Genomic DNA, 17,554 nt, shown 5'->3' on the forward strand with positions numbered 1-17,554 from the left:
ACACACATATACATTTTACTTTTAGAATGAGAGTAGTGGTGTGTGTGCTTGTCAGACAGGGAAGGAAAAGAAGGTTTGTGAATTTCTAGAGGTGGTATGTGAAATATTTTTATGTTTACTAAAAAGGGAACGTTAATTAAAAAAAGTTTTGAGAAGCATGAATATCCAGAGTGTAATCACATTATAGTCACTAAGTTATAACTCGCTTGTGATCATTACCTATTGGCCATTTAATTCATTTGAAATACAAGGGAGTCCAAATATCAAGTGTCAAGTGGGACAAAGACACAAACCCATGCATTTGAATCTCAGGCTCTACACAGGATATATCTGAATGTGTGTGAGCCCCTGGAAAAATGTGAACTAGACACAAACATGTTCCGAAAGTGCTCTCACCCCTGCTTTCCCTCATTATTTACTCCAGCTCTCACTTCAGATACCTGGCGTCAGACCCTCCTCTCTTATAGCCAGACAGTGAATTTGGATGCATTCTCCTAAGAACTTTTCAATTCTTTCTACTAAACCCTCATAGGTGCTTGCAGGAAGATGGCATTGGAAGTCATACTTCTCAAACGGGAGATCTATATACTTGGGTTATCGACAGTCTCAAAATAAAACCTGAAGGAAGCTTGGTTTTAGGGGTCTCCTGTCCCTGGTGGCAAGGAATTTCAAACATTTAAAGAAATTAGGGTTAACAGATATGCTGAGATTAGATCTTCAGTATATCCACAGAATTTATTCTGGGTAAGTTCAAACATAATCTTTGATGAAAGAACACATTTCCTGCTGCAAGTCAGGACCTTAAAGAATGGTTCATTATGGAGATTTTGTGCAAATTTCTGAAAAACAAGGATTAAGGATGTTCTCTCCTGGACTCCGAAATACATTAAAGATCTCTTGAAAACACCTTTGAGAGTCAATGAATGAATCATCTGTGATGGTAATAACATAGGCAGCGTTTTAGATAAGCAGGGGTGGGAACATTTTAGCAGAAAGAGCTGAAATCACAATCAGCCATTCCCAGTTTCCCAGTCCACTACCATCCCTTGCTTAACCATCAGGCTGCCACCTTCCTAGAGTATGAAGTTAGTGAGAACTAATGACATCAAATCTACAGAAATGCACACTACCCATGCTTTCCCTCATTATAGCTGTGAGCCTAAGGGAAAGGTCACTGAGAGAAAAGATGTCACATTAAGGAAAGAGAGTTTCAGATTTTACACTTGGAATTTAGAATATGGTCTCTTCTCTGATAATTGAATGTATCACAACTTAAAAGGCATTTCTAAAGATTTATCCCTTTTGGATAGGCCTAGAGAGTATTATGCTAAGTGAAATAAATTAGACAGAGAAAGACAGATAGCACATGATTCACTTGTATGTGGATTCTAAAAAACAAATCAGGCAAATAAGCAAAAAGCAGAAACAGACCATAGGTACAAGGGGGTGGGGGATGGGTAAAATGGGTAAAGAGGAGTGGGAGGTATGAACTTCCAGTTATGGAATAAATAAGTGATGGGGATAGAAGGTACAGCATAGGGACTATAGTCAATTGTATTGTAATAGCATGTAATAGCATGGTGACTGATGATAGCTACACTTGTGAGCATGGCATAAGGTATAGACTTGTCACTATGTTATATACCTAAAACTAATATGACATTGTGGATCAACTATGCATGAATTTTAAAAAATGAAAAAAAAATTCCTTCATTCCCTTTACTGAAATGTGTTTTACATCCCAGTTTGTTTATTCCGTAAGAATTTCAAAATATTAAACTGCACATAGGATTATTGTGTTAAACTCTAAAGTATATACTTACGCAGGACAATATTGGCAAACATAGTAGTATTTTAAACTTTCTTGATTGGGACAATAGGCAATTCCACATCCAACGTGGAAAGAGGAGTACCAGACAAGCTACAAATCCAAAAAGGAATATGGGAGAGTACATTAAAGAAGATAGAAAATATTGAAAAAATAATAACAAATGTAAAACTGAAAACATGGTACTATTATAGTTTGTAGCCAAGTACCTTATGGAAATATTTAGTTCAATTATTGAAACAAGTCACAAATTTTAAAATATTAAATTTTAACATACATTCACTATTTTATCCAATCCTAATTTAGAAAAAGTATGGAGTATGCTTTCTTACCAAGAGTTTTGCAAACTATGGGGAAAAAAGACAGCTCTAGATGAAGTACCAGCTAATGCTAGGACTATTCTGTCTAGTCAGGCTCTTACCCAAATTAAATATTGGACTTGGTCATAATTTAAAATTTATTTAATTATTTTGAGAGAGAGAGAGAGAGAGAGAGAGAGAGAGAACATACACAAGTGGGGAAGGGGTAGACAGAGGGACGAGAGAGAATCCCAAGCAGTCACCACGCTGTCAGCTCAGAGCCCTACATGGGGCTCGATCTCAGGAACCTGAACCGAAATCAAGAGTCAGACACTTAACTGACTGAGCCACCTGGCGCCCCAGGGCTTGGTCATAATTTAAAGATGCTTTCTATATTAGAGCATTTGCGGCAAAAGTGTTTTCATTTGTTTCTCTTACCTGGGTGTAATGTCCAACAACTGAACTGGAACTCTTAGGTCCTACACCATAGACAAAATTATTGCGTTCCTCATACCAGTTTTGGATCGCATTTGACCAGGAAGTAGGGTCACTTGACATATAGAGATTCTCACCACATTTTGTACCTAAAGAGAAACATCATTCATGAGGAAGCAATAAACTATGCAATGGCAAAAGCAACCAACTATATGAACACAAGGATGTTGCCTTTCAAACATAGTGCCTATACTTGCTAACTGTTAATACATAATAAAAGGACTTCTGTCCTTATCAGCTATAAAGTTGAATAGAAGACAGATCTGTCTAGCATGCTAAGGCTGGCCTCAACATGTACAACTTTGAGTAGGTTGAGAAACCGTATGCTTTAAAAATCCTCTGGATTGCCAAAAATGCATTCTTTTTCATGCTAAATTCACATGTGCAATATCTTCTATGCTCTCAGCTTTGTATTGTAAATTTGCAAAAAGCAGTGACCACCTTTTATTCTTTTCCTCTTCTTGTTCACCCTCACCAGAGATTTTTCATATACTGGACTCTGAGTAAATGATTATGACTATGATTATGATTATGATTATGATTTTGTGTGAACTTGGATAAAAAGATCTAGAAGTGATTTTAAGAGCACCAGTTAAGAGGCAACTGACATCAGGGGGGAATGGAAGTTTTGAAAGTTTTTGGATCCTCCCTTAATCAATGAATCAGAATGTCATAAGGCCAAATCTTCCTCAGAAGATTTGGTAAGAAAAACCTTGCAGGGTGACATCAGAAAGATGGCAGGATAGGAAGCCCGGATTCTCCTTCCCCTAACAAACACACTGATTCAGCAACAATTCCCAAGCAAATTGCCCTTGTGAGAATTCCCAAACTAATGGAAAGGCTTCTATACTCTGGAAAAATATGAGCCCAGACTCACTGAAGCCTGTAGGGAAATTGGGACACCCTCTTGCTAGAATACCTACCCTCAGCACAGTGCCTGCCATATGATCAGGAAGAAATCCCATGTCTCCCGGCTTCTCCCAGGGGAAGGAAAGAATTGGTTTATGTGTCCAGCCACCCAACCTTTCCCAAAGAAAACTTCCCAGATCGGTGGGTTCTGTCTTGTTAGTCTTGGAGCTCTGGTAGTCAGGCACAGGCTAGCCACCTGGAGGAGAATGGAGATAGTGTCTGGGGCTGGTAGATATCATATCTCCTCTCCCTGGCTCAGCACAGAGCAAACATAGGAAAAATTATAGTTCTCAGTTTCCTCCTTGGGAAACAAAGTGTTGATTGGTGTGTCTAATGCCTGAATTTCTCCAAGGTTGCCCAAAGAACTGACCTATGTCTTGGTATTCTTGGAGCTCTGACAGGTTGGCGCAGTCACAGTCTTGCCCCCTGGGGACAATAGAGATGGTGGTTTGGATTGGTAGATGCCATGGCTCCTCTCCCTTTCTCAGAAACAGAGCCTGTTTCTCCCAAAGGTGGGAAAGAGTTGGTCTGGGCATCCAGGGCCACAAATTTTCCAGATGCTGCTCAAAGGACTGACTTCTGACTTGCCTCTCTGAGAATGTTAACAGACCTCACATAACAAGATGTGGGGCTCATGAGAATAAAGATTTGCCATAGCTTCCCTCCTTGTTCAGCACAGAGTGAGGAGATAAAATCGCAAGCTTCTAGCCTCTTCCTGGATAGGGAAAGAGTTGGCTGGAATGCCCAAAGATCCTTTGTTTTCAGGGGCCTGCCTGAGGAATTGACTATGGATCTTTTCTGACCACAATTTGAATAGACATTCTCCAAAGAATACAAATGACCAACAGGTATATGAAAAGGTGCTCAATGTTGCTAATCATCAGGGAAATGCAAATCAAAATAATGAGATATCACCTTATATCGGTAAGGATGTTTATGATGGGTGGAGAAAGGACAATGAGTGAAGAATGTGGAGAAATTGGAATGGTGTACACTTTTGGTGGAAATAAAAATGGTATAGGTGCTATGGAAAAAAGTACACGGGTTCTTCAAAAAATTAAAACTAGAATTACCAAATGATCCAGTAATACCACTTCTGAGTACTTATCCAAAATAACTGGAATCAGGTTCTTAAAGAGATATTAGCATTCTCATGTTCATTGCAGCACCATTCACAATAGCCACCATGTGTAAACAACCTAAAATCCATGGACAGATGAATGGATGAACAAAAAGACACATATACATACAATGGATGTCACCCATCCTTACAAAGGAAGGAAATTCTACATTTGGGTGAGACAATATGGATGGATCTTGAAAATGTTAACTGAAATAAGCCAGTCATAGACAGACAACTACTACATGATTCCATTTACAAGAAGTACCTAAAATAGTCAAATTCATAGAATCAAAGAGTAGAATAGTGGTAGCCAGGGTTGGGGGAAAGGAGAAATGAGAAGTCACCAATCAATGGGCATAAAGTTTCAGATAAATAAGATAAATAATTTCAGATGAATAAATTCTTCTATGCAACATTTTACCTAGACAACAATATTGTATAGTACATTTAACTATTTGTTAAAGGTGTAGGTCACATGTTAAGTATTCTTACCATTATAAAATTAAAAGAAAGAAGTGTCTTGCTGCCCAGAAATTTTCTCTATCTTTTCTTTTTTTTACATTTTTTTTTTACATTTTTACTTATTTTTGAGAGACAGAGAGAGACAGAGCACAAGTGGGGGAGGGGCAGAGAGAGAATGAGACAGAATCCGAAGCAGGCTCCAGGCTCTGAGGTGTCATCACAGAGCCTGACGCGGGGGTCGAACTCACTAACTGTGAGATCATGACCTGAGCCGAAGTCGGATGCTTAACCAACTGAGCCACCCAGGTGCCCCTTCTCTATCTTTTCAAGATCTCAAATAATATTTACATTTTGGTAGCTTGAAATATAAGATCTACATACTGCTTAAAGCAAGTATAAGATATTCTTGGCTATTACCTTCAATATGGAAAAAATAAACTAAGACTCTAACCATGTAGATTTGCATCATTAAGACCATTTGTTTTCATCTTCTACTGAAAACCATCATTCTCTTCACAATTTTTAACAGATTAGCATCAACAATATAAGCGATAATTATAATGAAAATACAGGTAAAAATTCATTACTTTCAAACTGAGTTGCCTAAATGTATTATGTTTGATAATGTAAATAATTATTTTATGTAAGATTTATGCATAAAAGTATTTTTCTTTCATAGTTTTTATAACCCTTGATAAGATATTGTATAGTTTTTGAGTATAATATATTATCTATGCAAATAAGCCCACAGTCCATACAACGTAGTTAGCAAAACTTGAAAACTTAATCAATATATGCAAAGTATTCATCATGATTTTAAAAGCTTTAAGTATTTTCAGAGTAAAATTCAGAGAAAAAATAACAATTTAGTATATTTTATAAATATAAAAGAAGAGATATGAAAATGCCAAACACACAATATCACAAAAAGGGCAGTGGATTAGAAATCAATAAGCCTGGCTATACAACTTCAGAATGTGCTCTTAGGTCATTTCTCCCATGTCCCTAATCTTTAAAGTTAGAGAAATGATGACTGTTGACTGTTGACTCATGAGCTGGTTGAGAGGAACAAATGAAGTGTTGCTTCAGAAATTATTTGCATAATGTAAAAAATCAAAAGCACAAAATGGTACTTATAAGGATGTCTCTCTATACAGATACTTTGATTTTAAGAAGAGCAGTATAAGCAACATTTATTTACTAGATCTTCTTACAAGGTCCCAGAATGTTCCATTCTATTTGATGTTCCATAATATTTTGCAATATTATTTTATTTGTTCACTTATTTAACAGATATTTGCTCATTTACGTACTGGTTTTTCGGTCTTCTGCATTGCTGTGTTCTAAAGTGCACTTGTTTGCCCATTTTTGGGCATTTGCTGCTGTTTCTCTGTTCCATTCCTAAATGTCACAAGAAAAAAATACACTTAGAGATTCAACTCCAAAGAAGCATATGCTTTATAACATACTTGGTCGGTTGATTTGCACTACTTTAAACTTCCCTAGGTATATTATCTAATTGTCAGTGGTATCAGAAGACCTGTTTGTTAGGTGTGTGTGTGTGTGTGTGTGTGTGTGTGTGTGTGTGTGTATCTGCTCCAGTGCCAATTTCTACATGAAAAGAAGTTCATAAATGAAGTGTCTACTGAGAGAAATATCTAATAAAATAATATCTGGCAATTTATGATTGTATAGGAACCACACATAGGATTTTTAGTAATGGGGCTACTCTAAGTACTCAACATGTGAAGTCTTGAATTATATTTCCTTAGTAATGAATAGGCCTAGATTGTTCCCAATTTCAATCATAGCCCATTACATTCAAATGGGAGATATCTAGCTTTTTTGGACTATTCCCTGGAAAGCGGCTGTTATCTACCCTAAATGGCACTGATTTTGAAGGAAAGGGGACTCCTAGGGGGTGCCAGGCTGGCTCAGTTGGTAGAGCATATGACTCTTGATCTTGGAGTCCTGAGTTTGAGCCCCACATGGGCATAGAGATTACTTACAAAAAATAAAATATATGAGGGAAAGGGGACTCCATTATCTTAGACTAAAGTGGATAGTGTACAAAATGGCTTCACATTTGATGTCTGAAGATTTGGCTTCTAGTTTTTGCCTTTCCCAACTTAATAAGCCCTATAACGTTGACAAATCATTTAACCATTACAAAGGAAAATTAATTTCTATTTTGCTCATAGTGCAGTTCAAATTAAATGGCAAAACAGACAAAACTTTGTAAGTCACAAGGTTCTTAAGAAATGCCAGTACCAGCTCCCTGCTCTTACCACCACTGATTCATACCACTCGGCTTTATCACTGCTTCTTACCATCTTCAGCATGTTGCTGGCAGGCGGAGAAACTGATTTCCTTAATTCATTATGTTTATTTACAATCTCTTTTTGGATTTGAGTTTGAGTGGTTAACAAGGCAGTAAAGGATGGATCCTAAAGAGAAATAAAATTAAGGTTATCTTTTTAACATTTGTTAAAATTGCGTATGGTGGGGGCTAAGTTAATTTGAAGGAACAAAGATCATTTTAAAGAGCATTCAGTTCAGGCTCATAGTAGTTGTTAAGAATTGCCAATGGACCTGAGCCAAAGCTGTGACAAATAGAAAAGAAGTAACTTGAAGCTTCAAGAATGAGAATAAAATTCATGGCATGATAACTTAAAATCTCCTCTGAGGCCACAGACGCCAATTTCTAGTTTCAAGGAACTCTTAATGTGCTTTTTCTCCTTTATGGTCCTTCCCAATCCTTTGTTATATCTCTGGTCATTTCCTGGTCTTCACTTACAAAATTATTTAAAAGAGAGATATATTTTGCTCTTTTGAATCACTAAATGTTTGCTAATAAGATTCTTTACATACCTTCTGCCCCATATGGTTTTCTTCACCTTCTCTATGCTTTTTATAGACATATAAGTGATAATATTTTACAACCACAAAGGCACACAATAGGAACATTAAGACACATTCATTCATATTCGATCAGGCTGCAGCAGATAGGATAAGGGTGGAGCTCAAGTTTCATCTTGGAGTTTAAAGGAATCTTAAAATCTGTATTACGGAATGCCAAATGAGTTTTGACCCAGTGTCAGGATTCTCTGGTCTGATGAGTTCTAGTCCTAGCATTCTGTGGTCCTTGGATGTCCTCTTATAAGAGAAGGGTTAAAGAAAGGTGGGGAAACAGCAATGACCAGAGCTTCTCACATTCAGAGATTTTCTGATCAAGAGATAGACACTTTATATGGACACATACCCTCTAATCATTGAAAAGGATGATGGATTTTGTTCTTGGGATTATTTAAGCAAAGTAGCTTATTATATCTTATTTTTTTTAAATTTACATCCAAGTTAGTTAGCATATAGTGATTTCAGGGGTAGATTCCTTAATTCCCCTTACCCATTTAGCCTATCCCCCCTCCCATAACCCCTCCAGTAACCCTCTGTTTGTTCTCCATATTTAAGTCTCTTATGTTTTGTCTCCCTCCCTGTTTTTATATTATTTTTGCTTCCCTTCCCTTGTGTTCATCTGTTCTGTGTCTTAAAGTCCTCATATGAGTGAAGTCATATGATATTTGTCTTTCTATGACTAATTTTGTTTAGCATAATACCCTCTAGTTCTATCCACGTAGTTGCAAATGGCAAGATTTCATTCTTTTTGATTGCTGAGTAATACTCCATTGTATATATATACCACTTCTTCAAAGTAGCTTATTCTAATTGTAAGAGTTGAGTTCAAGAGTAGGGCTCTCACATACCAAGTCTATGAGCATGAATAACAAAGCAAAACAAACACTAAGACCTTAAGAGGTTGTACATTTAAAAAAATTTTTTTTAACGTTTATTCATTTTTTGAGAGAGAGAGAGAGACAGAGCGCGAGTGGGGAGGGGCAGAGAAAGAGGGAGACACAGAATCCAAAGCAGGCTCCAGGCTCTGAACTGACAGCACAGAGCCCAATGTGGGGCTTGAACTCACGGACCGTGAGATCATGACCTGAGCTGAAGTTGGACGCTCAACCGACTGAGCCACCCAGGTGCCCCAAGAGGTTGTACATTTTTTTAATGTAAAAAATTGGTATATTTTTACCATACAGTAATGATGAAAATTAAACATGGTGATACATGAAGTTGTGTTAATTTAGGGTTATGGTATTGTTAATTTCTTTTTGAGATCACACTGATATGAATTTTAAAAAGTAAATAAGAAAAGAGCTTGTGGGGAGAAGACTATCATTTACTTTTTAAATCATAGACCATGGGTCCATTAGAAAAACAATTCAAGCATAATATGTAATTTTAACTTTTTGGTGGTCACATTTAAAAAAAATAAAATAAGAAGCAGATAATATTATTTTCTTTTATATATATATTTATATCTTATTCACCATGATAAATGTACTCTTTAAATGTTTATTTATTTATTTATTTATTTATTTAGAACATGCAAACAGGGGGAGGGGAGAGAGAGAGAGAGGGAGAGAGAGAATTCGAAGCAAGTTTTGCATTGTCAGCATTGAGCCCAAAGGGGAGCTTTATCTCACAAACTGGGATCATGACCTGAGCTGAAATCAAGCGTCAGATGCTTAACTGACTAAACCACCCAACTGCCCCAATAAGTGTACTCTTTAATTCCCATCACCTATTTTCCTCATTTCCTCACCCACCTCCCCTCTGGTAACCATCTGTTCTGTATAGTTAAGAGTCTGTTTCTTGGTTTCTCTCTCTCTCTCTTGCTTGCTCACTCTTTTTTCCTTTGTTCATTTGTTTTGTTTCTTAAATTCCACGTGAGTGAAATCATATGGTATTTGTCTTTCTCTGACTGACTTATTTCACTTAGCATTATACTCCCTAGATCTATCCCTGTTACTGCAAATGGTAAAATTTAATACTTTTTTTATGGCTGAATATATATATATATATATATATATATATATATATATGCCACATCTTCTTTATCCATTCATTTATCAGTGGACACTTGGGCTGCTTTCATAGTTTGACTATTGTAAATAATGATATATGCAGCGGTGCATATATATTTTCTAATTAGTGTTTTCATATTCTATGGGTAAATATCCAGTAGTGAAATTACTGAGTCACATGGTAATTCTAATTTTTTGGAAACCTCCATACTGTTTTCCACAGTGTCTGCACCAGTTTGCATTCACATCAACAGTACACAAGGGTTCCTTTTTCTCAAAAACCTCTCCAACACTTGTTTCTTGTGTTTTTTTATTTTAGCCATTCTGACTGGTGTCAGGTGGTATCTCATTGCAGCCTTGATTTCCATTTCTCTGATCATGAGTGATGTTGAACATCTTCTCATGTGTCTGTTGACCATTGGTATGTCTTTTTTATAGACATGTCTGTTCATGTCTTCTGTCCATTTAAAAAAATTTTTTTAATGTTTATTTATTTTTTGAGACAGAGAGAAACTGTGTATGAATGAGGGAGGGGCAGAGAGAGAAGGAGATGCAGGATCAGAAGCAGGCTCCAGGCTTTGAGCTGTCAGCACGGAGCCTGATGCAAGGCTTGAACCCACGAACTGAGAGATCATGCCCTGAGCCGAAGTTGGACACTTAACTGACTGCACAACCCAAGCACTCCTCTTCTGTCCATTTTCAATTGGATTATTATTAAAAAAAATTTTTTTTAACATTTATTCATTTTTGAGTGTGAGAGACACAGAGTGTGAGTTGGGGAGGGGCAGTGAGGGAGACACAGAATCTGAAGCAGACTCCAGGCTCTGAGCTGTCAGCACAGAACCGGAGGCGGGACTCAAACTCAAAGACAGTGAGATCAGGACCTGAGCTGAAGTCAGATGCTTAACCAACTGAGTCACCCAGGCGCCCCTGGATTATTTGTTTTTGGCATGTTGAGTTGTATCAGTTCTTTATATATTTTGGATACTAACCCTTTATCAGATATGTCATTTGCAAATGTCTTCTCCCATTCTCTAGGCTGCCTTTTAGTTGTGTTGATTCCTTCACTGTTCGGAAGCTTTTTGTTTTGATGTAGTCCCAATAGTTTATTTTTGCTTTTACTTTCTTTGCCTCAGGAGACAGATCTAGAAAAGTGTCCCTACAGCTGATGTCAGAGGCATTACCTCCTGTGCTCTCTTGTAGTATTTTTATGGTTTCAGGTGTCACATTTGGGTCCTTAATCCATTTTGAGTTTATAATTTTGTGTATGGTGAAAGAAAGTGGTCCAGTTTCATACTTTTTCATGTGACTGTCCAGTTTTCCCAACAACAGTTGTTGAAGAGACTGTCTTTTTCCCATTGTATATTCATTCCTCCTTTGTTGAAAATTAATTGACCGTCAGTTGTGGGTTTATTGCTGGGTTTTCTGTTCTATTCTGTTGATCAATGTGTCTATTGTTATGCCAGTACCATACTGTTTTAATTACTACACCTTTGTAATGTAACTTAAAGTCTGAAATCGTGATACCTCCAGTTTTACTTTTCTTTTTCAAGATTGCTTGTCTATTTGAGGTCTTTTGTGGTTCCATACAAATTTTAGGGGCCTTGTTCTAGCTCTGTGAAAAATGCTGTTGGTATTTTGATAAGGCTTGCATGAAATCTGTGGATTGCTTTGGGTAATATAGACATTTTAATAATATTTGTTCTTCCAACCCATGAGCATGGAATGTCTTTCCATTTGTTAGTGTCCTCTTGAATTTCTTTTATCAGCATTTTATAGTTTTCAGAGTATGGGTCTTTCATGTCTTTGGCTAAGTTTATTCCTAAATATTTTATTGTTTTTGGTGCAACTGTAAATGAGATTGTTTTTTCAATTTCACGTTCTGATGCTTCATTATTAATGTTTAGGAATGCAACAGATTTCTGTATATTGATTTTGTATCTTGTGACTTTCCTGAATTGACCTATCAGTTCTAGTAGTTTTTTGGTGGAGTCTTTCAGGTTTTCTGTATATAGTATTCTGTCATGTGCAAATAGTGAGAGTTTTACTTCTTCCTTACCAATTTGGATGCCTTTCATTTCTTTATGTTGTCTAATTTCTGTGGTGAGGACTTGCACTACTATGTGGAATAAAAAGTGGTGATAGAGGGCATTCTTATCTTATTCCTGACCTAAGGGGAAAAGCTCTCATTTTTTCACCATTGAGTATGATGTTGCTGTGAGTTTTCACATAAGGCCTTTATTATCTTGTGTTCTCTCCAGACTTACTTTCCAAAGGCTTTTTATCATGAAAGGATGTTGTACTTCGTCAATTTTTTTTTAGAATTATTGAAATTATTGTATATTTTTTATTCTTTCTCTTAATCACATGATTCACATTGATTGTTTTGCAAATATTGAACCACACTTGCATCCTGGAAATAAATGCTACTTTATTGTGGTGTATGGTTTTTTAATGTATTCACATTATTTTAAATAATAAATTTTATTTGTAATGAGTTGACTAGAAGTCTACAAAAATTGTATGTCTACGTCCTAATCCCCAGATTCTGTCCATGTGACCTTATCTAGATAAGAGTCTTTGTAGATATAATTATGTTTAGGATCTCAATATTAAATCATCCTGGATTATTCAAGATTATTATTATTCAAGTAGGGTCTAAATCAAATGACAAGTACCCTTATAAGAGACACAGAAAGGAGAAGGGAAGGTAGAGAGTAAGTGATATAGCCACAAGCCTAGTAATCCCAGTGACTGGTGGAAGCCACCTGAAGCTAAAAGAAAAACAGACAACAGATTTCCCTCTTGATCCTCCAGAGGGAGTGTGGCCCTGCCGACATCTAAATTTTAAGCTTCTGGTCTCCAGAACTGTGACAGAATAAATTTCTGTTGTTCTAAGCCACATAGCTTGCATTTATTTCTTACAACAGCCCTTAGACCTAATACATTATTTAATTATCTAAAATATAATTCCATCGAGTTTTGAATATCTAAGTTAGTTATTGAATATATTTTCTCCCCCTCCTCCTCCTCCTCCTTCTTTTTCAGTACTACATCTTTAAAATCTAGTGTGTATTTTATACTTACAGTATATCTTGTTTTGGACAAGCCACATTGTGTTCATTAGCCACATATGACTAGTGGCTGCTGTATTGGAGAGCTCAGCCTTAGAATGTCATCTAGATAATTGTGTTAAGGGATCTGAGCTACCAATCAGTACTTTGTGATGTCCACTCTTGCCCCTTCTACTCTCAAAGGACCTAGCCATCCCGAAAGATACCTGGATAGCTTTAGAAAGATTTTACAATTTAACTTTACCTTTGCTTCTGTGGGTAAAGATGGAAGCAGCACAGCAGCCAGAAACAACACTATCGGGAATACAGCCATTGCTGGAAAGTAAATCAAAGAGAGCAAAGTTCTGCATTAAAATATGTAGTACATAGACCTCTGACTATAAGGAAAAAAACAATGTAATGATCTTGGCTATTTTAATGGAACTGTAATTCCCAAATTCATGAGAAATGTAACAAGATTTCATCTGGTGCAAGCAAAATCATAGTGGAATCAACTTTGTCACTGATAGGGACAATAAAAAATAAATTGAAACACTTGTCTGACGCTCTTGAAGTATACCTATAAAGGTTAGGAATATATCTCCATGTTTCTGCTCAGCTCTATTGCTCCATTAAAATCCATTAAAAATATGGAAAACCAGATTTCTTCAGAGTTAATTGATACTGTATTGATTAATAATCCCAATCTTTGGGGAAAGTTTATTTTCAATGTGCACCATCTCTTGGTGTTCTATAAAAACCAGAACTGTTTGTTCTTTTATTGACATATGACTTTAATCAAGATTTCAAGATTATTATTATACAGAAATAAATGTACACTTTATTAGTGGTTATTTCCCCAGCAGAGGGATTAGAAATTATTTTGATTTTATTCCTTATACTTGTCTATATCTCAAATTTACCTGTATAAAAAAATAAAATACAAATAATATATTGAAAATCTAGCCTGTCCAAATTTGCTGAACTCATGATTTGGTATAAAAGTTGTTTAATATATTCACTAACTTTTTAAAAGGCATTCAACATTGGGTGGCCCATGTTGTCCTTTCTCAGTATGTCAAAAAAAATTCTTGGTCCTTTAGGCAAAGCAACAAACCCACTAAGCTTAAATAAGCACTGATCTTCTGGCAGTTAGTCATATAAATTACTAACTTTGTAAACTAAGGGAATGCTACATTGATTTGTGTTCTTCATGTGAGATTGGTACTCCCAAATTCTTGAAGAGAAAGAAAACTCTGAACAATTTATCTGTGGTACTTCTCAGGACTTATTGATGGGTAAATAGTAGACAACTGATACCTGTTCCCTGCATTCCCTTTATCCTCAATAATGTGCTCACAAAAAGGGGAGGAATGAACATTTATTGACAGTGCAATGCAAAACTTGATGTCTAATTTCACCATCATACCTTGGTGAGTATGGCTATATTTTACAGATGAAGAAATTGAAGATTAGGCTAATTTATCTATGCCAATGGTAAGTTCTTAAGTAACTTCAGCAATTAACCTTCAACCAAGTAAGGTCAAAGCCAATGCACATTGACAGGAACATTGTTTTCACCTGAGAAAAGCAATCATTTTGTAGCACACTGGAGGCACTCATCCCTATTTTAATAATACCAGTATTAATACATAACAATGCATGTTCATAGCAAAAATTATCAATATGGAAGTATATAATATATGCAATTTGCCATATTTACATTTCTTCTAGTTAAGATGGTTCTAGAATAATTGTTTCGAAGTCAAACACGAGAATTCTATTATCTATTTTAAGCTGAAGTGTAAAGAATTAATTTGGGTTTCAACTTGATAAAATGAGTAAAGAGTAAAATTAACTTGATTCTCTAAATAAAAATTTATCCATAACGTTTTGAAAATCATAGATAAACGTATTAAATATATTATTTTTACCACTGGAAAAACAAAGATGACTGACACATAAATGTTCACATTAAAATAAATGAGTTATCACTTACTGTTGGTTCTCAGAGCAGGATGAAGTATTTGCTTTATCTGTAGAAAGAAGGGAGGTGGAGAGAATCTTAGAGCACAATACATGTTACGTCTATTTATATTTTAGCAAATTCTGGTTGTGCAAGTAAACCTAAATGAATAGATTTCTGAAACAGAATTTTTCACACCCATATATTCAAATTTCATTGCTAGTTGTCTGGCATTGCTCTTGATATTATTTAGTTTCCATACAGCTTTTAACACAAGTTAATACAGCATGCCTTCCCTCCCTAACCAGCCCCGCCCCCTCTTTTAGATGCTGCTTTTTTGACCTAGTATTTTTATAATAACCACTGATGACTGGTTAATCATTGTGAAGGTAACCAGCGTCCTACCTTACAGTTGAACTTCTGTGGCTCAGCTTTCTTTTAATTCCCAATTAGCAACTTTCTATGGCTTATTAAACATAGTCTTTAGAAACCATCAGTTCTTGGGGCTCCTGGGTGGCTCAGTCGGTTGAGTGTCCGACTTCAGCCCGGGTCACGATCTCGTGGTCCGTGAGTTCGAGCCCCGCTTGGGGCTCTGGGCTGATGGCTCAGAGCCTGGAGCCTGCTTCCGATTCTGTCTCCCTCTCTCTCTGCCCCTCCCCCATTCATGCTCTGTCTCTCTCTGTCTCAAAAATAAATAACCGTTAAAAAAAAATTTTTTTTAGAAACCATCAGTTCTCAGAAATCCTGAGCATCAGGGTTCTCTGCTGTAAAATGGGGACTATCACATCAACAGCTTTGGTTTGCAAAGGGTGTGGCACAACATACATAAAGCACCTAACATTGTGTCTTCAATATAATACTCAGTAAATGGAAATTATTAATATTTTTATGATGATCCTTTACAATGTGTGATAGTTTGCTGAGATTGTAAGATCTTTCCATAAATGCATGTTGTTTGACTCAATTTCTAATTTTAAAAGTGTCATAAGATCTGTTTTTACATCTGGGTATCATAGGAAAAAAAATCAGCATAATCTCATCGGAGATTCAAATGTTCAAGGCCCAGGTCTACTGAGAATCTTGTAACTTTAAAAAAAATGTTCTAACATCTGGACTGTTGCATCCTCATCAGCTCATTGATAGATATACACATTAGCTGGGTAATTTTATATAGCTCAATCATTCAATGGGATTATATTAGATGATCCACAATTCCATAATTCAACAGACTATGATGCCACATATTCCTCCCTACCACTCTCCTGTTCCCTCCCCGTCACTTACCCAACCTATAATCATCTTTGTTGCATCAATGAAAGCAATGGCAAAATCCACATTCATACAGAGCTGAAAAGTTGGCTGCCATTTCCCCCTTGCTACTTACTAATGGAAAAGTACTGTCCCCTTTCTTGCAGGTGTTTTAAGACTGGGATGACATCGTTCTACGGTGTCTGTAGGAAGAGCATGATGTTCAGTTTCATAATCCTAGAATAGGGGAAAAAAGACAATATTTAAAATAAAGATGGAAAGCATAAATAAGTAGTACTAATCATCTCTGTCACAAACCTAAAGCTTAACTGTGCTTAGTATTACTAATATTAGTAATTTTAATTTATTTGATCTTACCCATCAAGAATCCTTCTGAGATCAGATTATATTTTGATATCTTGGTATTTCCTTCAAACAGTAGCAAAGAAGTGGGCTTCTTAAACAAGTTCGATTAACTATTGACTGACTGACTTCCTTGGAATATCACAGTATATCTTCCAGATTCCCAAATCCTTATACACTCTTTGGAAGATAATTTCTATAAGTAGTCACCCGCAGAGTAACCTTTTACTACATGGATTTGGGGTCACACCTACATGTCTTCATGTCTTTTCCTGGAAGCCAGTAGATGACATGTAGTACAGAAGAGTCAACAGCCATCATTCTAATTGCCTGCAATATATAGTTCCTAATAACAGTGCATTCAAAACAGAAATAAAAAACTGAAGTTCTTAATTTGACCTCATGAAAGGCCTGATTTACAAATGACTTCAGGCTTCAGCTATGAATCAGAGCATTTCATGTAAATGGAATGATTCATCTTTTAAGACAGGTAAAGAGTTCCAACTGGATAAACATCAAGAGGCATGTTGAAAGTCTTCGGTGGATCAGAGATATGCAACAAAACCGAAACTCTGCGTGCATCTGCACTGATCAGCCGATGTGCCCACCAGAGTCCCAGAAGAGGCGCAGAGGACCAGAAGACTCCTCACCCCACAGATCTTTCTCTTTCGTCTTCACCCCACCCCCCGGGCCCTGATCATTGCCTTTCCCAGACTGCTGCAAGTCTTACCCTGGCTCCAGAGCCCAGATCTTCCTGCAGGGTGGACGGAGCCAGAGAGAGGCTGCTGCTCGCTGCTTGGACAGAGAGAGTAAGATACTCATCCAAGCAGGTGTGAGCGAGGAGCTACGTCACGGGCTTTGTGCCCTCAGCGCAGTCGTC

The 17,554-nt window shown here is 36.7% G+C and overlaps 2 protein-coding genes across 2 annotated transcripts in view; both read right to left on the minus strand.

Annotated features, from left to right (window-relative positions):
• LOC125938549 (cysteine-rich secretory protein 2-like) overlaps window positions 1–17,554 on the minus strand; it is a 44,681-nt gene that overhangs the window by 1,955 nt on the left and 25,172 nt on the right. The window lies entirely within an intron of this gene.
• On the minus strand, window positions 1,793–17,513 carry LOC125938552 (cysteine-rich secretory protein 2-like). The gene is made up of 8 exons (XM_049653795.1): window positions 17,405–17,513; window positions 16,448–16,548; window positions 15,097–15,133; window positions 13,363–13,433; window positions 7,447–7,563; window positions 6,430–6,517; window positions 2,566–2,711; window positions 1,793–1,921 (listed from the first exon to the last, which is right to left on the minus strand). Exons 4-8 carry the CDS (start codon window positions 13,429–13,431, stop codon window positions 1,820–1,822), a joined length of 522 nt encoding a protein of 173 aa, XP_049509752.1. The 5' UTR covers window positions 13,432–13,433; window positions 15,097–15,133; window positions 16,448–16,548; window positions 17,405–17,513; the 3' UTR covers window positions 1,793–1,819.

This window comes from Panthera uncia (assembly GCF_023721935.1).
Source record: "Panthera uncia isolate 11264 chromosome B2 unlocalized genomic scaffold, Puncia_PCG_1.0 HiC_scaffold_24, whole genome shotgun sequence".
Taxonomy (NCBI): Eukaryota; Metazoa; Chordata; class Mammalia; order Carnivora; family Felidae; genus Panthera; species Panthera uncia.